The sequence below is a fragment of the Eulemur rufifrons genome, chromosome 8 (assembly GCF_041146395.1).
Source record: "Eulemur rufifrons isolate Redbay chromosome 8, OSU_ERuf_1, whole genome shotgun sequence".
Classification (NCBI taxonomy): Eukaryota; Metazoa; Chordata; class Mammalia; order Primates; family Lemuridae; genus Eulemur; species Eulemur rufifrons.
In genome coordinates, this window is record NC_090990.1 from 10,235,496 (window position 1) to 10,258,572 (window position 23,077).

Sequence of the window (23,077 nt, forward strand, 5' to 3'; positions counted from 1 at the left end):
CATCCAGACCTGGCCCTCGAGGTGTTCCCAGGCCCAGGAGTTGTCCCACCGGCCTTCCAGCACCCAGGCTTGCTCCCCTGCCCTCAGCCCTGCACCCAGCCCAGCACCCGACCGCCCATTCTACCTCCCAGATACCTTCGGTGAGTCTGTCTACCGCTCCCGCCCTGGGCTAAGACACTGCGAAGCTGTGTCATTGTGCTTGCTGAGCACAGCCCTCAGGAAGAACGCCCTGAAGACGGTAGGGTAGGGACAGTCCCAGCTGCTCTTGCTTGAATCACTGCATTCTTAGAAAAGGTGAGTTCAGTGATCCTGGCCCCTGCTGCTTCCTGTACACAAGGTAACGTGACAGGGTTAACGATCATGCCTCTGTGTACCCTCAGATGTACCCTCGCACCCAAACTGGGTTGGGATTTTGCTCTAATGTGCCTTCTGCACGTGCAGAGCCCCCACCGCCTGTAGGCCAGCCGTGGGCTGCAGCGCTGCTCTGGAGCAGTCCAGCAGAAACACTCTGAACCTCCCCCTTACTCACTGGAGTAAGGCTCCAAATGAAACTAACTTGAATTCTTTAAAAGCCTGGTTTTCTTCTTTAGTTTGCACCACCAATCATCTCCCGCCTGGCTCTGTGCTAGCCCCCAGTCTGGGCCTTCCCCCATGGGCCCTGCCCTCCCCCACCCACCCACCCCAGATTATGGACACTTTCACTGGCTTCTGAGGAGCCGGGGATCACGATTGAACTCTCCTGTGTCCTCCAAGGACCCTGCCCTGCACTGTGGCCTGGCTCTGCCTCCTTGTCTTCCTCCAACGACGCTGACTTCTTGGTAGTCTGTCACTTAACCTCTTCCCCTCCCTGCCACAGGGCCTTTGCTGAAGCCGTTTCTCCTGGAACACTGGCCGAGGTCTCCATGTGGACATAGATCAAACCCTGGCTTCCTCAGGGAACCTTCCCTTTCTCCTCCTTACGTGCTCTCAGACGTTACTGCTCATGGCTGTCTTGCCCTGTGTCTGTGACCATTTGGATTCTGTCCCCCTTCCTGATGAACCTGCTGGCCGCAGGCAGGCCGGGATGAGGTCTGTTTTTGCTCACTGGGCATAGCGGCACATGCAGGCTCGGAGCAGCAGTGCAGCAAACGCTGGTGGAATGAATGAATGAGCTGTACACTCAGTTCTCCCGGGAGAGGCTAGCTGGGTGGTGGTGGGGAGTGCAGGTCCCCTGTCTCTTGGGCAGCCCTCAGCCCTGCCTGGCCACGGAGCCTAGGCCTGAGGCAGGGGTGAGTTGTGGGGGCTGCAGGCTGGGAGATGGGGATGCCCCTGGTTTAGACCCTACCCGTGGGATCTCCTGCAGCCCCCTGCTCCGCCTCCCCCATAGACTTTGAGTCCTTTTAAGCAGTGCTATCTATGGCCTGCACGTCATTTGTTCCCCAGTGCTGGTTTGTGGAATGAATATTTCCCCATCCCCCAATGCCTTGTGCAGCATGGCAGGGACTTCTGTCACCTGGAGAGCAGGGGACCCTCCAACCAGCCCAGCCCTCGCTTTCCTTTAGCCCTTCATTGTGCCAAGTGCATTCCTACCGGGAGAGGAAACTGCCCGGCAGAAATGCTGTCCCCTATACTTGACAAAAGGGGGAAACTGAGGCCCCAAAGCTGCCGACTCTAGTGTCCTCGCTTCCACGTCCTCTCTTCTGCTGCTGCCCATTCCCCTGGCCCTAAGGATCCAAGGAGCAGTGGCGGCTCTTTGGGTGGGTGGGGGACAGTGGGTGTGGTCGCTCTTTTCCCACCATGTCCCTGGAGATGTGCTCCTTCCTTTGCGCGGTGAGCTGCACGCCGGCCCATGTGTTTCTGTTCACCTTTTTAGCCCCTGCTCCTGGCGCATGCCTGCCCAATAGAGTCCTGAATAATCGGCTAAGGGTAGAGGGACTCGAACCCAGGTCTCTGTGTCCTCCCCTTAAACAGCATCTACCACCCTGGCCTGTCACTGGCTGGTGATGCCGTGCCTGGCGCGGAGGTCGGACTGTGCCTGACCCCACACCTTCCCACACCCCACATCCCTTCTCCCCAGCTTGAGCCAACGTTTGCGGAGCTCCTGCCATGCAGGCCTGCGGGCAGCAGCAGGGGTTCCCGGAATGAGGTTGGTGGGGCTTTGGCCGGCAGGAAACAGCCTTTCTTTCCTGTTCTCCCTGCCCAGATGAGCCAGATGACAGAGCTGCATCTCCAGAGCAGAGGGGCTTGGCCAGTGGCCCACGGGCGGGATGAGCTCAGAGGCTCCCACCCTTCCCGGGGGATGGTGCACGTGGTTCTGGCTGGGAGATGCGGGCTCAGAGCCTGGATTTTATCTGAGGGAGGAACCGGACCACAGACATGTCCCAGGATGTGGGGGTGGCAGGAGGGGAGAGGTGGAAGAGACAGGAACTTCCCCCCCACGCCCCAGGGCCTCCCCAGCAAGCCCACTGCTCCCCTCCCCCAGAGGAGTAAGAGCCTGGAAGCTGGAGGCAAAACGATCTGGTCCCATCTCTGACTACTTGTGTGACCTCTGAGCCTCAGTCCCCTCATCTGTAAAATCGGATCGTCCCCTGCAGCTGCTGGAAGGATTACATGACAATGCGTGCGAAATGCTAAACAGGAAATTTATTACTGTTAGGTGAAGAAATGGAGGCCCCAGAGGAGAGGTGTCCAGTGTGATCTAAAATCAGGGGCTGACAGCTGGGGACCTGGGAGGGTCCTGGGCGCCAGGTACAAGACAGGCAGGGCCAAGCCAGGAAAATACCACGACTTTATTTGCTACGACGACAGCGGCTTGAGTGGAGTTGGTGGCTGCCGTGTCTACCGGGATGGTCTCTAGTGGGGACGACAGTCGGCACTTCCCTAGGGTGGGGGCAGTCTTGGGGCAGGAGTGTGACAACGCCGACCTCGGGGCTGTGGGGGAGGCGGTGGCGTTGGTGTCTCTGGAGAGGGGTCGGGGCGGCTCAGAGGCAGGGAGATCCAGTGTCTAGCGGGCCGGGCCGGCCTGCACTACCTCACGGCGCCGGCGGGCAGTGGCGGCCAGGGCTGCTCGGCCAGCTCCCGCTCCAGCTGCTTGAAGCGCTTCTTGGAAGCTCGCTTGGGCCACAGCCGGCGCAGGCAGGCCGGGAGGCACTGGTCCAGCACGCTCTGCAGAGGGCAGGGAGGGAGTGGCGGGGCGGCTGGGGCGCCGAGCCCCCTCCCTCCCACTGCCGCAGGCCGGGGCGGGCCCCACCTCCAGCATGAAGGCCCCCACCAAGTTGAAGGCGACCAGGCCCAGCAGGAGCAGCTTGAAGTGGGTGTCGGCGATGCTCCTCAGCGCCAGCGGCCCCTGCAGGAGGCCGGGGACCAGGATGAGGCCCACCAGGACAGAGCTCAAGAGCGCCAGGGCCACCAGGAAGGGCACTGGGGGTAGGGGAGTCTGTCAGCCAGGGAGCCGCATGCCCGGACACATGCACACATGCCCTCCGCCCACAGAGCCCCCCGGCCCTCCCACCTGCTCCCCCAGCCCCCCCACGCCGCAGCACCGTTGGTGTAGAGCGGCCGGCGGAAGGGCGCCCCCTTGGACATGGCCGCAGCCAGGATGAGGTACTGGAAGCTGGACAGAGAGAAGACCACCGTGTTCTCGTAGTTGGGGAGGTTGTCCGGCGCAGGCACTGTCCTGTTCAGGGGTACAAACCTGGCGGTGCAGGGATGGGGGTCAGGGAATGAGCGTGGGGTGGACGGGACGGGGGGACGGGGCTGGCCAGCTCCTACTCACCACGGCTGGGCCACGGTCAGGAAGTAGCCCCCCAGCTGCACACCGGCCACCAGGGCCACCTGCAGCAGCAGGCTGCTGAGCACAGGCACGCTGAGCAGTGCCCCGGGTGGCCGCACACGCCCCAGTGCCAGCGCTGGCCCCGTGCGACTCATGAGCACTGCCACCGTGGTGGTGATGACCAGGTCGATGGCCAGGAACTGCACGTCACCTAGGTTGGTGTTGATCTGTGGCAGTGGAGGGAGGACAGAGGGGAACTGCGACCTGGCCCCAGCCCAGCCCCAGGGAGCCTCTTGTCTGACAGGGGAGGCCCCAGCCCTGCCCTTACGGAGTCCGGTGGGGGAGGTCCCCTGCCCCTCGGGGCCTCTAGCACCTCGCCTGGCATGGGACAAGCCCCCAGCCTGATGCAGGAGGCACTGCCCTGCACTCAGGAGTCCCCTATGCCCCCCAGTCTGATGGAGAAGGCGTCCATGTGACCCTAGGGGACCTAAATCTCATGGGGGAGGTTTCCCCACCTGCAGTAAAGCCCTAGCCTGACATACGGAGCCCCTGGGTTACTGTGGACACACGGTTCCTACCCTCAGGAAGCTCCTAGCTTTAAGGTGGACACAAGGACACAGTACAAGATTTCCACTGCCCCGCAGTGTCACCTGCATTCAGTGGGGGTGAGCAGGGTCGGGGGCAGAGCAAGTGGGACTGGGGAAGTGAGTGGACCCGTGGGAAGGGGCAGGGCAGGGTCTTGGCTCCACTCCACTTCTGCCTGGGCTCTACCTCAGTCTCCCCTGCAGATAGGGAGCTCCAGGAGTTAGGGACAAGACATGAGCTCACGACAGCTACTGCCATTTCTGATGGCCTACCGCGTGCTGGGCTCTGTGCCTGGCACCGTCATCATCTCATCTGAGCCTTGTCACCCGAATCACACAGCGGGAAAGTGGCAGAGCCAGGCTTGGAGCCCACGTCATCTACTCGAGAACCCACTGGGCTCTTAACCACACTGCTGTGTCCCCTCCTGGGCCGGGTGCGGCTCTGGGCCCAGAGCCCTGCAGATCCTCACCGTGTAGAGGATCAGGACCGAGATGAACTGGGTCAGGCTGTACAAGGCCATGTACTTGAAGACGCTGAATGACGTGTCGAGGGAACAGCGCCCTTCCCTGGGGAGCAGGGTGTGGGCGTGAGGCACCCAGGCTGGCTGATGGGCCCTGCCGAGCCCCCGCCCCCAGCCCCCGGCCGCCTCACCTGATGACCGTGGGCACACACTCAATGCTGGCCGTGCTCGAGGTGAACGGTGAGACCACCGAGGCCTCGGCCTGGGAGAGCGAGATGCCCACGTCGGCCGCCTTCAGGGCCCCGCAGTCGTTGGCGCCGTCCCCGCACATGCCCACGCAGTACCTGACAGAGAGGCGTGCGCAGTCGTGGCCACTGGGGTCCAGCCCCTGGGCCCCTAATGCCCGTGAATGGTGCAGGATTATTTGTGGCAGGGAGACCCAGGAGAGCCTGCCTGGGTGCTCTGGGAGGGTGATGGCGCTCTGATGCCCAAGGAAGGGGACAGGGCCATATGGACCTTGCCCATGTCCACCGCTGAGCACTCACTGAAGTTTCTGCAGCTCGCACACCAGCTCTGTCTTCTGCTCAGGGGCCATGCGGGCAAACACGGTGCCCTGGACCAGGACCTGGGGGCACAGGGGCAGGGGGAGGGCTGAGCCGCCACCAGGGAGTGTGCCAAGAGGGGCAGGCAGAGCAGGGGAGGCTGGGGCAGCCCTACCTTGGGCAGCAGCTTGGGGAAGTGCTTCACAATGACACCAAAGGTGGGCCCGCTGAGGGCCAGGTGGCTGGATCGGGGATCTGGTTCCATGGTGTAGCTTGCGGCCTGGCCAGGATCCTGGGGGCCCGGGAAACTCAGCTCAGCTCCCCCGCCCTCCCGGGAGAGCTGGGGCCTGGGTCGCGTGACACAGGGCTGGGGTCACGGGGTGGGGTGCAGCCAGAACTCTGGGCCAGCCTCACCTTCACCCCGTTCACAGCTGCGGAGGACTCCACTGGCAGGAACTCGAGGGAGGCAGGCTGACCCCGCTCAGGGTGGGTGGCGTGGACGATGACTAGACGCTCCTGGGGACCCACCATGCCACAGCCCCGGGCCACAGTGACTGCCGTCTGCAGGTTGTCCCCTGGGGAGTGAGGGGCAAGATCAGCATCCAGGCCAGGCGCGGTGGCTCACGCCTGTAATCCTAGCACTCTGGGAGGCCGAGGTGGGCGGATCGTTTGAGCTCAGGAGTTCGAGACCAGCCTGAGCAAGAGCGAGACCCCATCTCTACTAAAAATAGAAAGAAATTATATGGACAGCTAAAAATATATATAGAAAAAATTAGCCGGGCATGGTGGTGCATGCCTGTAGTCCCAGCTACTCGGGAGGCTGAGACAGGAGGATCGCTTGAGCTCAGGAGTTTGAGGTTGCTGTGAGCTAGGCTGACGCCACGGCACTCACTCTAGCCCGGGCAACAGAGTGAGACTCTGTCTCAAAAAAAAAAAAAAAAAAAAAAAAAGATCAGGGTCCAGTGCTATCCGCAGAGGCCACCCTCACCCCGACCTTGATAGATGGGAGCATTGAGCCTGGATGGACCAGTCTGTCCCTGCAGCTGCATGAGCTGAGGGAGCTTATAAACGTCTCTAGACCTCAGTGTCCCCCCTGCAGGCCCAGGCCTCCGAGGGTCTCAGGAGAAACCGGGGGCCTGGGCGTGAGCTCCACGCACGCTCTTCCCTGCTGTGTTTCTGCTGGAAAGCCTGCGTGCGTGTGGAGGGTTGGAAGGACCAGGAGGACCAGACCTCTCAGCTTCTGTTGCCTCACCCTGGCACCCTGGCTACAATCTTTCTTTTCTTGCTCCTTGAGACTGTCGCAGCTGCTGGAACCCAGGCAGCCTACACCACTCCTGGGCTCTTGGGAAGCCACTCCCACTCCTCTGAGCCTCAGTTTCCTCAGCTGTCCAATGAGGGTGACAATGACCACTTGGGAGGGATATTCTGAAGATCCATGAAAGGTCTGCAAAGGACCTGGCCTAAAGCAAGGGCCCAAAAAGATGCCCCAGGAAGAGCCGCTGGCCCCTTCTCTGCTGTCCTAATCCAGCCCCTGCAAGCCACGGGTACCTGTCACCATGACGGTGCGGATGTGGGTCCTCCGCAGAGCCTGGATCACTGGTGTCGTCTGTGGCTTTAGCAGGTTCCTCATGACCAGCAGCCCCAGGAGGCTCAGCTCCTGCTCCACAGTGTCCCTAGTGGGTAGGCAGACTCAGGTCAGAGGTCATGCAGGGGCCAAGGCCCCTTTCCCAGCCACTAGGCAGGGGCATCTTCCCTGGCCCTGCCTGCCCCAGAGCCTCCCTCTGCCACGCCTGGGCCTGAGGCTCAGTCCTCATTGTGGGCAGGGTGGGGACAGGCCGACCTTGTCAGCTGCTGAGCTGCCTCCAGGCTGGGCGCGATGGGCAGAGGCTTGCTGGCCAGGGCCACGACGCGGTAGCCGGCAGCTGTGTAGCTCTGCAGCGTCTGGGCGAAGTCGGTGGGCACTGCCAGAGAGAGGCCGGTGTCAGGAGGGGGTCGTGTAGGGACAGAGGCTGAGCACCCACCCCATTCTGTGCCAATGCCCGACCAGCAGACCCCGGGGCTGCCCCTTCACCTGTGTCGGGGTTGCAGAGGCCTGCCACCAGCTCAGGGGAGCCCTTGACATAGGCCTCGGGCTGAGCGGCCCCCGGCCACGCCACCACCACGTCCATGCGCTGCAGGGCCGAGGAGAAGGGGAAGCGGCGGAGGACGCTGACGGGCATCGGGGGCTCTTCCTGCAGGGTTGGGGGCAGCTGAGGGGCTGGCTGGGGCGCCCACCCCTCTGACCCCACACCCCACAGGCGCCCCTAGCTCACCAGTCCCTGCAGCTGGGGCTCTCGAACTGGGGGTCTCATCACTGCCAAGACCTGGGCCCCAAACGCCGAGTCGGTGGCTGGCTCCTCCTGCAGGACCTGCAGGCGGGCAGAGGAGGTTGGCACCCAGGGGCCTTGGCCCATGGGGAGACTCGGGTTAGACTCACGGAGGACTTCCTTCACAGGACACTGGGTGGTACAGACATTAAGAATGTGGGCTTTGGAGCCGAGTGGACTCAAAGTCAAACTCTGGCTTTCCCACTTTCAAGCTGTGGGGTGACCTTGGGTAAGTTGTTCCCAATCTCCCGCAGCCTCAGTGCCCCCTCTTAGGGCTGCTCACTAGGGCCCGGGGCGGAGCGAGTGTGAGCAGGCCCACGCAGCAGTGCGCGACCTGGCCATTGTTACCGACGATGGGCATAACAGAGACCACCCTGGGAGACCTAGAACGAAGACAGGGTGGGCTTTGTTAGGCCCAGCTCCCCAGGGGCAGGGGGCTGACATGTGTGGCCTCCTCACCCATCCAGTAGACTCCACCATCTTGAGGTCCATGGGGTCGCCCACTGGGGTGTCCTGGAGCCGGCTGAGGGTGTGGCAGGTGGCCAGGGCTCGGAGCAGGGGCCCCATGGGCAGGTAGCGGGGCTCAGGGACCAGTGGCAGGAACACCTGCCCCTTCAGGGGCACCACCCCCATCACGTCCAAGCCGTCCTCAGTGAGGGTGCCCGTCTGCGGGGACAGGTGGGCGGGGCAGTGAGGAGTCCTGGGAGGAGCTGGGCGCCCATACCCCAGGCCAGGTGGGCCCCATGGGCCCCCAGGAACCTGAGCGGGAGCCAAAGACACCCTTCCTTGCCTCTCGACCTTTGCACGTGTGCTTCCCTCTCCCGGGGTCACCCCCAACCCCCACTGGTTTTCTGCCTGGTGCCATTTCCTCCAGGAAGTTTTCTTCCTGAACTCCCAAGGTTGGGGCAGGTGGTCCTTGCTTTGGGCTCCCACCTGTGGCCTCTGCACGTGCCCACCGTGTGTGCCCTGTGGAACCTGGAGGAGGACCTGGCCCACAGCCAGCACTCGGTGCACCTGCTGCACGAGAGAACGAGCGCCTGCGTTTCCCACCCTGCACCCCGGCACCCGCCACACATGCGGCTCCTGCGCTAGCCTGACGGCTGGCTGTGGGAATCGGACCACGCCCTGCTGCCTCCCCGCCAGTTTGGAAACTCTCTGTGGCCCCAGCCCCCTTGGAATACTGTCCCGCCTCCAGCCTCCGCCCAGGCTGCGGCCCACCACTCACCGTGCCCCAGGTACGCCTCGGTCTGCTCCCAGAGGAGCCACTTCCTCCCCTGTCCACCCTTGCTGAGGTCACCGAGGGACCTACTCGGGGCTTCCTGACTGCCCTCTCTCTGAGAAACACTCCCCACTCCCCACCCATCATGCTATCGCATCCTTCCTAAAACCCACTGCCCCGAGACTCTCGTGCGTTCCCTGTTCACTTTCTGCAGGGGACACACATGTCAAGTGTCCATGAGGATGCTTCTGTGTTGGCCACCGCTGGACCCCAGGGCTGAGAACAGCACTGGGTGCACAGTAAGACCTCAGTGGTTCTTGAACACATGAATCGGTTTCATCTGCCAGACCACGAGCCTGGGGAGAGGGAGGCTGGGCAGGGGCGGGGGGCTCTCTGGGTGTTTCCGCCCTGGCAGGACCTGGTGTCCGGCGGACCCTCGGTCAGCGCTGCTGAGTGCACAATGTGGGTGTGGGCGGGGGCCTGGCCGAGGAACCTGAGGGCGCCAACCCTGCCCTGAGGCCCCCACCTTGTCGAAACACACCAGCCGCAGCTTGCCGCCCAGGTTGATGCGCAGCGGGTGGATGCAGAAGATGCCCTGTGTCCGCAGCCGGCCCTGGGCGTAGAGCGTACACACGGTCATGGCGGCCGGCAGGGCAGGCGGCACCACCACGGTCACCAGGTCCAGAGCCCGGATCACAATCTCTTTCAGAGGCACCTGGCGGGACGCACCATGAATGCCGAGTGCTAGGCTGGGCCTGCCGGGGCCCCGCTGGCAGCCCCTGCCCAGCCCCTGAGGCTCACCCGGTTGTGGTGAAGGATGAAGATGCTGTAGACGGTGCCGAGGAGAGCTGGGGAGACAGCGAGAGACCGAGTGGGATTTAGGCCCTGGGCCAGGGGCCACCGGCACAGTAGGGTGCTGGGACCACTTACCCAGGACGGAGAGCGCAGCCACGAACTTCATGCTGTGCTTATAGAACTTGAAGTTGATGGGCCGGGGATGCAAGATGGAGCTCACCAGGGCCCCCTTAGCCGTGCAGAAGCCTGGGGGGAAGCCGGGGTTAGGGCAGGTCTCCCCAGCACTAGCCCACCCCACCTGCACCTCTGGACACGATGCCCGGGGGTGTAGCTGTCACCTAGTTTGGGGTCACAAATGACGGCCCACAGGTCTTGCCCAGGCCTCATACAGCTTTTAAGAACAGAATGGTTGACAGCATTTAAAAATGGGTGGTTTCACTCAAAATCCAGACACAGGCTGGATGCCTCCTGCTTGCCACATCCCTGCCCCCTCCAGCGTTTGAACCCTGCTGGTTCCCACAGACATCACAATGCTCGGCCCAGTCTGGCCCCACTTCTCCTGGTAAGCTGGGAACACTGAGGCCCCAGCTGGTGGGGGACTTGCCTGAGGCCCCACAGTGGGGCTGTGGAAAGGTGGGTCTGGGCTCCGGGTCCCACCCTGCCCTCCGTCACCTCTCCCGTAGGCGCCGAGCCCAGCTTCCCTCCCAGCCTCCTGACGCGTACCTGTCCGGGTCACCACCGCCAGGACGTGGGGTCCCACGTAGGCCCGGGCCTGCATGATGAGCGTCCCGCAGAAGAGTGTGTGCCGCCGGTGCGTCTCTGGGCAGTAGGGCCCCGGCCCCCTCGGCAGGGCCGTCTTCAGCACCGGAACGCTCTCCCCTGGGGAGGACACGGTGTGAGGCCCACGAGAGGCCCTCCGTGCCGCTCCCGCCCGCCAACAAAACCGGGAGTTATGTGTAGAATTGTTCCATTAGCCTGAGATCTCACTTTCATTTAATTCTGTAACCAGGTGTGAACAAGCAATCACAGCCCCACTTTGCAGAGAGGGATGCTGAGGCTGAGAGGGCCGAAGACATAAACGCAAGGGCACAGCAAGATGCCCTGGGAGGGGAGTGGCAGCCAGTTAGCAGGAGCCGTCTCCGGGCCGTCGGATGGAGCACGCGTGGGCGCGTGTGTAGTGGGCAGGGCTGGGGGAAGCCTTCCTCCTTCTGTTGGAATTATTTGACAACAAGCACATATTGCTTTTATAATTCAAACCAATACAGGTATTTACAGAGGGGTGAGGGGTAGAGCCTCCAGAAAGCCCTGGGCAGGCTGCCTGGCGGAGTAGCAATCCCTTACTGAATGCTGGGAGAATGAGACTATTGAGCACCTACTGTGTGCCGATTCCTGGGAGGGACTCAGGGACAATCCAGGCACACTCTCTGCCCTCCAAGAAGTGGGCAGATACGGCAAGTGTGAACAAAGTTTGTGGAGGGCCAGGCTCAGGGCATGCGCCCGTGAATCACCCGATCATCATCGTCATCATCATTATACAAACAGAATTCCAGCCAGAAACCTTCCCTGGAAAAAACTACCATCTTGTAGTTTCTAGTAAACTCTATCCAGCATCGACCACCAAGATCTAACACATCCTAGGGAAAGAAATACTCGCACATGGCGAGAGGTGGGACAAGGATGCTCCCCGGGGCATTACCTGCAGTGGCTGGACAATCGCAATCTAAATGCTCACTGATAGTGGACCACGTGGGTCCCTTACGATACACCACGACGTGGCCTCTTACACAGCCGGGAGGCGGAGCCACATGCGCGTGGAACATAGCCCAAGACAGAAAGCCAAGTACAGAACATACGTAGAGCACGCTCCCATGTACACAGCACATGCGGTGTATCTGCATCTGTGCACACACGTTATATACACGCAGATAAAGGCCTGGAAGAACACCTCAAGCCCTTCACGGTGGCTGCCTTGCGGGGGGCGGGACGGGGATGGTGGGGGATGAACAGGGACTCCCAGTTTGTGCTGCACGTTCTACATGCTCTGCCATCCTCGTGACCCCAAGGTAGATGGTCAGGTAGAAACAGTTCACGTGCACTGGGTGCTCACCCCGCACCACTCGCGCTCCTAAGCACTTTGCACAACCCTACCCAGGATTGACAGCCCCATTTTATAGAAGAGGAAACTGAGGCACAGTGAGGTTAAGCAACACAGCCCAAGGGTATGGGGTTAGCCAGTGCGGAGGCTGGAATGTTACTTGAGAGAAAAAGGAAAAGAAAAGTAAAACTCAAACTTCCGACGCGGAGGGCCGGGGGCTGACCTGTCAGGGAGCTCTCGTTGACCACGCACTCGCCAGCCACCAGGGTGGCGTCGCAGGGCATCAGCCCGCCCTCCCGGGGCAGCACCAGGCAGTCGCCGGGCACCAGCTCGCTGGAGTCGACCCACTGCGCCTCTGAGGGCGGGGAGAGTCAGCTGGCCGCGCCCGCCGCCACCTCCCGCCTCCCGCCTCCCTCCTGGGCCCCGCTCCTCACCTCCCCCGGGCCGGCACACGCGCACCCGCACGGACAGCTTGACCATGTCCCTCAGAGTCTGGCTTTGCTGTGGGCAGGGGACAAGAGGGCAGTGGGGAGGGGGCCCCTCGGGGACCTCCCTGCCCACCTGCCCGTCTCACACCACTCACCTTTCTGGTCTTGTAGAGTGACAGGCAGATGGAGACGGCGGAGATGAGGAAGATGCAGAGGGCGTACCAGTAGTAGCGGTCGGCCAGCCACAGCGCGATGCTGAACGCCTGGAACCCGTAGTAGGGGTTCAGCGCCTGGAGAGGGGGGGCGTCAGCACCTGTGTCCCCCGGGCACCCAGACACGGAGCAGAGTCCCAGTGGCTGCCAAAGGACTGAAGCCAGGCCTTTGTCCTGGCCAATTCTGTCCCCTCAACCAGACACCCCTGGAGCAGCCTCTCTGCTCTAAAGAGGACAAGCCAGGACCCCACTAAGCACTTTATCTAAGTGTCACACAATGGCGATGACAATTCCACAAGGTGGTGCCACCATCTCCTCCATTCTACAGACAAGGACACTGAGGCACGGAAGGATTCAGTCACTGGCCTAAAGCGACATAGTTCCCAAGTGGCAGATTGGGGTTTGTACCAGACCAGACTCCAAGACTCTTCCGTGGGTCTGTCCCCAGCTGAGAGGGCTGGGATGGTAACAGGTTAGTCTAGATGTGTCCGGGTCACTGGCTTCCCTTTGTCCCTGTGTGACCTTGGCCACGTCACACCCTTTCTGAAGCTTGGGTTCCTCATGTGTGGACAGAGTGTCATCCTGGCCCCTCCCACGGGGCTGTGGGGAGAATGACAGTGGAAAACGCACGGGAAGACCCCGGGGCGTGGCTCCTGGCACCTGGCGGCTCAGCTACGTGGGTTTGCTCCCGGCTCTAACCCCCACAGGCCGCACCCCAATCCCTGGCCCAGGCCTAGAGCGGAACCTCGAATTCCAGCCTGGCTGGCTGAGCCGACCAGGGAAGCGTCTGGGATGACTCCACTATGGAGAAGGGGACAGCTGTCTGGTCTGCTATTGCAGTGGCCCAGAGGAGGCAAGCCACGGGCCAAGCTCACACAGCGAGCCAGGCCGGAGCCGGGCCGAGACCTGGGGACAGCCCTACCTCGTCCACCAGCAGCTGCGGGTAGGACTTGACCGGTATGCTGATCACGTTGGGGCCATAGACGGCCTTCCTGTAACAGGGGTGAGGCCGAACCGTCAGAGGAAGGGGCTGCCGCTGCACCCTCCTGGGGTGACAGAGCTCCCCATTTTGCAGCTGAGGAAACTGAGGCCCAGAGAAGGCAGGTGACTGGAAGGTAGCCACAAGGGGGACAGGGAAGATTGGGGTCCCCAGTCTCAGGGCATCCGGCCCAGGGCAGCACCCACCTCACAGTTTGCTCCTGGAGGCTGAGGCCAGAGTGGGCGCGGTGGACATCGTCACAGGTGCGGCCGTGGTCCAGCAGGCTGGTGGGGGTGGGGACACTTGTGTGGGCCACAGGGCCTGAGCTCTGCATCCCCCAGCCCGTGCAGGCCGGGGCCTCAGGGCGCCAGGCCCCTCCTGACCCACTCTGCCACACCACACTCTGTCCCTCACTAACTCCAGGCTCAGCTTTCTCCTTTGTCCTCTGACTGGGCCCCAAACATCTCCCCGAGGAAGGAGAACAATGGGAGGTGATACTAACATTAACACTGGCAAGCACAGATATTAGTGACAAGAGCATTATTTACACTGACGATACCTTGGGCAAGTCACTTGCCTTCTTTATGCCTCAGTTTTCTCATCTGCAAAAGGGGGCAGTGACCTCAGGGCTACGGGTGGATTGAACGAGGTGAGCCACGCAGAGTCCTTTGGACAGTGCCTGGCACTTGCTAAGTGACCAACATGCCAGTGACTCTCGCTACTATCCTTATTATGTGGCAGAGGCCATTGGTGCCATCCCCATCGCCCCTTGGCCTCACCTCTGCATGACATGGCAGCTTCCTGCGGACACCTGTCTTTACTTGAGGACTTCTGGCTGCATGAGCCGCTCGACCCAAGGGCCCAGAAAGCCAGAAGTGAGAAGAGTTCAAGCCCCAGGGAGCAGCCCACACCCCATAAGGCCAGGAGTGGACGGGTAAGTGTCCCCAGCTCCCTCGCACCGTGGGTGAGGTCACCCCAGGCGTGTGCTCTCTACCAGCCTCAAGAGATCCCCAGGGGGACTGAGCTCCAGGTGTCCATGGTGGCATACGGCCAATACCACCCTCCTCTGGCTTCCTTCCCTCCCTCGTCCCCCTTCCCCGGTGCTGCAAACGACCCCCTGTACTGCAATCCTCGTCCTGGGCTCTGCTTCTGCGGGACTCAGACTAAGGTGTCTCACATTTATTAGGCATTTAGTAGGTGGCAGAGCAGGGACTGAACCCCAAGCAGATTGTCCGAGTCCAACCCTACAGTCTGATTCAGAGCAGCGTCACCACCCTGGACAGAGGCTGCGCCAAGCTTTACAAATTTATTACATATTTCACCTTCAAAATAACCCTAGGAGGCGGGGGTTGTCTCCAACCCCTTTCTAGACACAGACCTCAGGCCTGGACAGGCTCAGTGACCTGCCCAAGGTTGCAGGGGGCAAAAGTGGCAGAGCCAAGAGGGGAGCTCAGGCGAAGCCAGGCCACTTCCTGCCATCACCCGTGCCCAAACCAGCCCCACTCTGGGGAGTGACGTCGCCTGCGCTGGCCCGGGCTCCTACCTGACTTGGTGGAAGGCTTGCTGGGTCTCGATCCAGATGTAGCGCTGGCCCTGGAGGAGGTAATACCGCAGCACCCGCTTCTGGGTGAGGGAGAGAAGAGGCTGGGTGGGAGGCTGCCCCGGGGCAGTGTGCGGGCACTGGGGGCGGGGAAGGGGGCAGGGACCTCATCACGGAGAGGAGGGGAGAGGCTGCAAGGCACAAAGGCGGTCAGCGGCACCCTGGATGTTCCGGATAGCAGAACCCAAAGGTGCTTGGACAGCGGGAGTCCAACCTTCCCACCGCACAGGGCCCGGGACTAAGGCCCAGAGAGGGCAAGGGCTTGTCCAGAACCCGGCCGTCCACTCACTGCCTCCTCCTGCCTGTGGAGCTGGGTGGTGTCCTTCCAGGTACCCTCCGGTACTGCTCCCAGAGCCACCTGGCTCCGGCCATCCTCTGCCTGGGCCTGCTGGGGCAGCTCCAGGCTGGGGAGGAGAGTGGGGGTTACTCTGGAGCTCTGGGAGCTGCCCTAGCACCTCCCTGTCCCCACAGAGCCACCCTCTTTCCCTGGGACAGGAGGCACCAGCGGCAGCCTTTGTCTGTGGGGGGCAGGGGCTTCCGGGAGGGCGAAGGGGCCGCCTCACCTGCCCTCGCCCACGGCCTCAGTCTGCACCTGGACGGTGAAGAGCTGCCACGAACTATCCTGGAACACAGAGGAGTGGGCTCAGTCCTGGAAGAGACCCTGCTCCTCCCAGGCCCTGTCCCATGGCCAGGTGGCCCCTGCTGGAGAAGGCAGAAGTCGGGGCTACTAGGTGAGCCCCCTCACTTCTGCCCACTGCTAGGACAGGAAACCTGTGGTCCAGAGAGGACAATCACCTGCCTAACGTCCCGTGGAGTCAGTGGCTGGGTTGGGCTGAGACCCCCGCATCCTCCACCCATGGCCGCCCTTCCGGGGTCCCTGGCCTGGCCCGGCTCTCACCTCTTTGTCTCTTATTTCGATGACGAGTGTTTCGGCGCGGGCCAGGTTGCACGGCCGCAGGCGCAGCCGCACCCCCCATGCCGGCTTCCATCGGAAAAGCAGCAAAGGGATCCCAGCCATCATCCAGACCACGACGTGATAGCCGATGACCCTCCATGGACTGCCACAGTAGCCGCTGAGCCTCTGGGAAGGCAGGCGAGAGAGGGCCCGGGGCAGGCAGTCAGGGTGTCTGGGTGGGCCTGGGTGTCACCCTGCCGGGAGCCTCCCCGCCCCCACTGTCCACATACCACGGATGAAACTGAGGAGCTGAGGGGATCTATTGATGTCCCTATCGTTAGGGTCCCGTAGCCGGCCGGCGTGCTGTCCACGAGAGGGCTGCTGTCTGTGGACAGAAGGGAGGACGGTCACTTGGGGGAAGGCTCCTCCTCCTCTTGCTTCTTGAAATGCAAAAGGCACCTGGCCGGCTGTCTGGCTGTTCTGTTGGTCCTGCCCCATGGCGCCTGGCTTCCTCGTGCTGTCTCTGACCGGGTGTGGCTGGTGCTCGCACATCCAGCTCAGCTTCCTTGGAGCGCTGTCCCGCTTTTCCATTCCCTGCCCAGCCCCGACCCAAGGGCAAGGGTCAGGCTGCTTGTCCTCATCCAGTCCCTGTGCCCGGCACAGGCCTGGCAGTGAGGACACGCTGAGGTGTTGAGCCCAAACTGACAAAATATCGGGCCCGCGAGGGAGCTGTCTTTACAGGCGGGTAAACCGAGGCTCTGGGAATGGTACCAGGTGACGCTATTGCAGACACTCTATTTTCTCCTCCCTCCCCTGCTGTAGAGCCAGGATCTCAGCAGGGCAGGCAGACAGTGGGTGCTCTGGGCTCCCAGAGGGGGTGGGGCTCACTGCTCCCACCCCTGGACAGCCTGTCAGGGTCTGTCTGCGGTTCCGGACCACGCGGAGCACCTGCTAGACCTGCAGATGCCTGGGCCCCTCCCTACACCTGCACCATCAATTCCTCGGGCGGGGCTGGTGGTGCTGGGAAAGTTGGGCAGGTGTGGGGCAGGCTGCTGATTTTCTGGGCTCCCTCCTTCACCCCCAAAACCGAGCCCTTCTAAAAGTGTCCGCCTAATGAGCCCAGAGTGTCCCAGGCAGCTGCTGCTGTCACCACATCCCCAGCCTCTCAGCGGCTCCATCCCCAAGCACAGGGCTCACCATGTGCACAGCCCTGCTCCTAGCCCTTTTATTTAATGATAACCTTGCCAGGTAACCTCCGTTATTAGCCCCTGTTAGAGAAGGGAGTGAGGCTCAGAGAGGTTAAGTAACTTGCCCAACATCACACACCAAGTATACAGCAGCTCCAAGATGCAAGCTGACTCCAAGCTGGGTTTTTGTTTGTTTGTTTTTAAAATTAAACAAGGGGTTTATTTGTCTTGCACAAAGAGCAGTCTGGGTATTGGTAACAAGGCTGGTGTAATAGTTCTGATGCCACCGGGGCCCAGGCTCCTCCGTTCCTTCTGCTCCATTCTCCTTGACAGGGACTGCTGCCCCGGGCCTCGTGCAGGAACAAGGAGGCAGCGAGGCAGCAGCGTGGCACATTTCGCTTCACTTCTCACTGCCAGAACGGGGCCACACGGCCACCTCCAGCTGCACCAAGTGACAGGATGGCTGGTTTTTAGCTCCTGATCCTGTACAGCAGAGGCAGCACGCCGGAACGGAATGGGCTGGGTTTCAAGTCAGCCAACGTACAGATCGACCCTCCAGCAACTCACGCCCTTCTTCCCACGTGCTGAGTTTTCAGGGGCAAAATAAATATCATCACTCTTCTCGGGCGGATACTGAGCCAACTGAGCGACACCAGGCTAAGGCAACAGGAGATTAAAGCACATTTCCCTTATTCCAAATAAAGTGGACCCTGCAGTATACGGTTACGCTTGCTTGAAATTAACTGGCCCCAAACGGAAGCTCAGAATGAGGGACGGAACGCACCCAATACTGGTTCAGGCTGGGTGTTAATCACTCTTGAACCACCTGGGAACACCAGGAGGCCATGTGTCCCTGTCAGACTAGGCAGAGTCTGCCCTGTCCTACCCCAGCCCCCGGCCCCCTCACAGAATGACAGCAACAACATACTATGGTGATAACGACAGTAAGAGCAGCTGACCCCACTCGGCAAGTCAGTCCGGGGTCACGGAGCTACTCTAAGCCTCCACTGGATTAACTCCTTCAGCCCTCCCTGCAACACCAGGAAGTGGACTCTCACTTTTCTGTTTTACAGATGAGGTGACTAAGCTCAGAGGCACAAAGACCCATCAATAAATGGCCAGGAAGTCAGAGCCCAGACCCTGTGGTCTCTGGGTACACGGGGGCACTTTCTGAGAACAGGGTACCTGTCCTGCACCTCCCGAGGCCTCTCTGAACCAGATGACTCAAAAATCAGATTAACCCAAGCCCTACCTACAGCCAGTCCCTCTCCCGTCTGCTCTGTTGACTCAGAAAACAAATGGTGGCGTCGCCAGCTCCAGGAAGAGGCTGGTCTCTGGGGACACACACACACACACACACACACACACAGACACACACAGTTGAGTGATACGATCTTAATTTCCACCCTGTGTCCCTCCTCCTTGGAGGGGTGCTCTCCCTCTCGACAGTCCTAATTAAAACACGCACGCACACAACGCACAGAAGCCTCAACCTCTGAGGTCCCGGCCAGGCCCAGCGGGAGGGGTGGAGTCTCCGGCTAGGGAAGGGAGACCCCCGCCTGGGTCCCTGGGGTGCCGGAGGTGGATGACTGGCTGGTTTCCCTTTTGCTCTCTGGTCCCCCAGTGACAGCCTTGTCGGGGCAAGAACATCGTTTCCTTCCCTTTCTGTTGACGGCCCGGAGACAAGAGGCAGCTGAGGGCCTCTCTGCTCGCCGGTGCAGCCGGGGCTCGGGGGAGACTCACCCCGGCTCCTGGCCTGTGGTGAGGAAGGACTGGGCACTCAGGATGGCTGGCAGTCTGGCAATACTGGGTTCTCAGGTCCTTGGCCACCAAAAGCTCTTGTCTTGCCCCTATTCAGAAGGCTGGCAGTCTCAGTTGCCACTGGAGTCCCAACTGTGGCTTTTTTTTTTTAATTTAAACAAATCTGGGGAGCCGAGTGTGGTAGGTCATGCCTTGTAATCCTAGCACTTTGGGAGGCCAAGGTGGAAGGATCCCTTGAGGTCAGGAGTTTGAGGCTGCAGTGAGCTATGATGATGCCACTGCACTCTAGCCTGGGCGACAGAGTGAGGCTCTGTTAAAAAAAAATATATATATATATATATATTTTTTGGAGACGAGGTCCTACCCTGTCACCCGGCACGATCATAGCTCACTGCAGCCTCAAACTCCTGGCCTCAAGGGATCCTCCTACTTCAGCCTCCCGAGGAGCTGGGACTACAGGCACGTGACACCACACCGGGCGCCAACTGTGTTTTTTGCCAGGGCCCTTCATCTGCCCTGGAGACTGGCTCCCCGTCTGAAGTGAGGCAGGGTGGGAGTTCCTCACCCTTTAGGGCCATTCTTGGGACGTGTCTGTGCTGTAAGGGGCTTCCTACAGGCCTTTACATGCATTCGTTTATGCCTCACCACATCCTGATGAAGTGGGTACTACTTTTATCCCTATTTCACAGATTAGGGAACCGAGGCCCAGAGAGGTGAATTAAGTTGTTTGAATGCCATACGTCACCATCGTCATCTTCGCCATGAATGTGCTCCTGGTTCTCTTCCAAGCAAGCTGTGTTTTACAAGGCAAGTGCCCTCACCTCTCTGGGCTTCCATTTCTCACCTCTACGATGACAATCCTGAAGCAGCTGGCACAGACGGGCAGCGTGAGCGAGCGCCGCAGCCCTGGCGTTTGAAGTTCCCGAGGCGTCAGCCTGTGCAGGTGGGCGAGGAGGCGCGGCTCCTGCTCTGACCCATTTCTCGGGCTCCTCTCCCTTCCCACACCCTGTCTGAAACGCGCAGCTGTGCCAGCTCATCCCCTAAACCCTTCCGGCCAGCAGCTCCAGCAGGTTGGAGGATGGGGAAAGCAGCCTGCACCCTGCCGGGCTGAGCCTGGGCGATTATTTAGCTTGTGCAGATGTGATCTCATCCCACAGCAGCCTGCAGGAAGGGCTCTCCTACTGTTTCACACTTGACAACACTGAGCCCCAAGGCAGTCTGCCCTTGGATTTGTCTCAGCGCTGGAAAAGGGCCGTTTCACTCCGACATCCTCTGCCCACGACACCACTGACACCCTCTCCCATCAGGCACACTTGCATGGGTGTCATCGAGGGTCCTGCTCACAGTGCCTGCCACGCACATGCCTGGGGGTCAGGAACACTGATCGATTGAATGATTGAATGGATGCACATCTCGCGGCCATAACAGAGCGTGGAGGCAGCGGTGTGAGGAGTGAGGTACAGAGGCTCGAGCCTCTTCTCAAAGGGCCATTGCCAGAGACCCCAGGATCTAAACAGCTTTCCCTCTGGGAAGTTCTTCTTTGTGTCTGTCGTGAGGACACTCTCCCAGTCAACTTTGGCAAAAAGGAGGGGAAAGGAGCTTGAGGGAGGAAGTCACTTCCATGGAAACCTCTAGAATCCCCCCAAGGACAGAGCCCAGGGCACCCTCTCCTGCAGGACACTGGTCCAAACACTCTGATGTGCCTGCTTCTATCTCCATTCACATCTCAGCGCCCCCAGGGCGGTTGCAGGAAGGTGTCTGAGCTCTCAGCAGCTCAGCCCAGCCGGAGCAAGCGCACACGGGCAGGGTGGGATGAGACAGCTTTCCCCGCGGTTGTCACTGCTCTTCTGAACAACCGCAACTGATCTCGAGTGCTCACCGTGCAGGGCGGGAAGCCCTTCCGTGCACTGACCCCCGAATCTTCACACAGAACCCACTGAAGGAAGTACTATTACTATCTCCATTTTACAGGTGGGGAAACTGAGGAACAGAGCCGAAAAATTCCCTGCCCAGGGTCACAGAGCTTGAAAGGGGAGAACGTAGAAATGAGTGGGTCTGAATGAACACATTCCTCACAGCCACTCTAATGAAAACTACAGATCCCCACTTAAAATGAGGAACAGAGAGGTCGATGAATATGCACAAAGTCACACAGCTATGAGTGACCAAGAATGGACTTGAACCTGGTCTGAGTTCATAGCCACCAGCACTACGGAGCAGAGGGGCTAGAGTCAAAGTCATTTAGGAACCTCTCGTTTCTTGCGGAAGCCTTGGCTTCCTACTGGTGACCTGGCAGCAGCCCAGCCTCCTCCTTCACTGTGGTTCCCCTGTGGCCAGGGGCTCCTGTCCTCTGTCAGGCTGGGGCTGGTGGGGGTGTGTGTGTGTCTCCCCAGTCTTTGGATCTGGGGTCTGGGGCCATCTTTCCTTATTCTTTCCCCTCCTTCACCTGGGGTGCATTCCAGGCTGCCAGGCTGGGGGCTGAGTGACTGACATAGAGTTGAGACCCTTCTGGACAGGGGAGGTCTCCTGGCCCCATGAGCAGCAGATGCGATTTCAATTAGATTCTGGAAGCGGTGGGCGTGGGGCTCCTGGCCTGGGCTGGGTAACATGGAGGGTGTGGTCCTTGCATCAGGAGGCAGCCTTCCTCTGGGCGCCGGAGGTCAGGAGTGCCGTTTGTGCGCCAGCATACTCTCGCCAGTGGCTCTGGCTTCCCCAACCCCATTCATTCATTCAGCTGAGGGCAGTACCAGCCCAGAGGCCCCGGATGCAGCCACCTCCACACCTCCTCCCCGAGCTGGACATCTGTCACTCAGGGTGGGATCCAATCCAGCAGGAGAGGGGCGGTCTCCCTGCCCCCGCTACGGCCCCGGTCGCCCCGCCGCCCCCGCCGCCCCTCTTGCACCAGCGCCGGAGGCTTCCTCTCCGCGGCGGCAGGGTGCAGGAAGGCGGGGAGGGGGCCAGCTGTGTGCGGCGCCATCCCCTAGCCCTGGCCTGTGGGAAGGGCCAGGGGCGAGTCCCCGTAAAGGAGAGGGGACAGGACCAGGATCCCCGCCCAGGGCCCGCTCCCCCGCTGGCGACCCCCCAAGGTTGGGGGGAATACCCCTTTCCCTGCCAGGTGCCACGACGGGCGTAGGGCCGACTCGGGCTACGCACTCACCTGCGCTCATGCCGGCTGCTCGCGCTCATCGCCGGCCCCGGCGCTGCGGCCTGTGGCCTGGGCCCGGGCGTGCGCAAGGCCCCGCGGGGGCGCGGTCGGAGGCCCGGGGCGGGGGCGGGGGCGCGGGGCGGGTGGCGGCACCTGGACAACCGGCGGCGGCGGCGGCGGCGCAGCTCCGACGGTGCCGCAGTCGGTGTCTACGCGCCGCCAAGCCCCGCCCAGCCCACTGCGGTCCTCGTCCGCCGCCCGCGCGCGGGCTGCTGGGACTTGTAGTCCGCCGGCCGCTCCGCACATGCCCAGAGGCGGGGCGCTCGGAGACTGGATGGCCCCCAAACGGACAGACACGCACAGAGACAGACACGCTTACAGGCAGGACAGCTCCCACACAGACAGCACAACCCCCACACAGACAAGATTGCCCCCACACAGACACACACACACAGGCAGGCACACAGGCAGGACAGCCCCCACACAGACACACAGACACACACAGGACAACCCCCAGACAGACACACGCACACAGGCAGGACAGCCCCCACACAGACAGCACAACCCCCACACAGACAGGATTGCCCCCACACAGACACACACACAGACACACACACACAGACAGGTTACACAGACAGCACAACCCCCACACAGACACACACAGACAGGATAGCCCCCACACAGACACACACACAGACACACACAGACACACAGACACACACAGACAGGATACACAGACAGGACTACCCCCAGACATATGGACAGATGCACACACAGAAACACAGACACAGGACAACCCCTAGACAGACACACATACAGACACAGACAGGATACACAGCACAGCCCCCACACATACAGACACAGACAGACTGACAGACAGACAGAGAGAGACACACACCACAAGGAGTCACTGTGTATCCCAGTGGTTAAGGACTGTGTGTGCTGGTTCGAGCCAGCCCCAGGCTGTGTGACTGTGAGCATGTTACATAACCTCTCTGGCCCTCGTTTCCTCACTTGTAGGAGAGCAATGCTGGCTTCATAGATTTGTTGTGATCAC

General features: G+C 61.1%; 1 protein-coding gene across 3 annotated transcripts; it reads right to left on the reverse strand.

The window, feature by feature from the left end:
• Positions 1–2,644: 2,644 nt before the first annotated feature.
• Positions 2,645–22,166, reverse strand: ATP13A2 (ATPase cation transporting 13A2). Of its 3 annotated transcripts, none has more exons than XM_069479402.1 (29): positions 22,033–22,166; positions 16,218–16,312; positions 15,931–16,113; positions 15,596–15,654; positions 15,322–15,436; positions 14,976–15,055; positions 13,639–13,716; positions 13,376–13,445; positions 12,397–12,531; positions 12,248–12,314; positions 12,037–12,168; positions 10,442–10,597; positions 9,854–9,964; positions 9,725–9,771; positions 9,450–9,638; positions 8,164–8,370; positions 7,651–7,746; positions 7,410–7,569; positions 7,179–7,299; positions 6,887–7,011; positions 5,753–5,913; positions 5,514–5,630; positions 5,342–5,421; positions 4,988–5,140; positions 4,806–4,902; positions 3,755–3,978; positions 3,522–3,673; positions 3,230–3,399; positions 2,645–3,144 (listed from the first exon to the last, which is right to left on the reverse strand). In XM_069479402.1, exons 1-29 carry the CDS (start codon positions 22,040–22,042, stop codon positions 3,007–3,009), a joined length of 3,528 nt encoding a protein of 1,175 aa, XP_069335503.1. In that variant the 5' UTR covers positions 22,043–22,166; the 3' UTR covers positions 2,645–3,006. The 3 variants fall into 3 exon arrangements, with proteins under 3 accessions (XP_069335503.1, XP_069335505.1, XP_069335504.1); XM_069479404.1 differs by having other exon boundaries at positions 2,911–3,144; positions 3,230–3,325; positions 22,033–22,152; XM_069479403.1 differs by having other exon boundaries at positions 2,930–3,144; positions 12,397–12,504; positions 22,033–22,152.
• Positions 22,167–23,077: the final 911 nt, after the last annotated feature.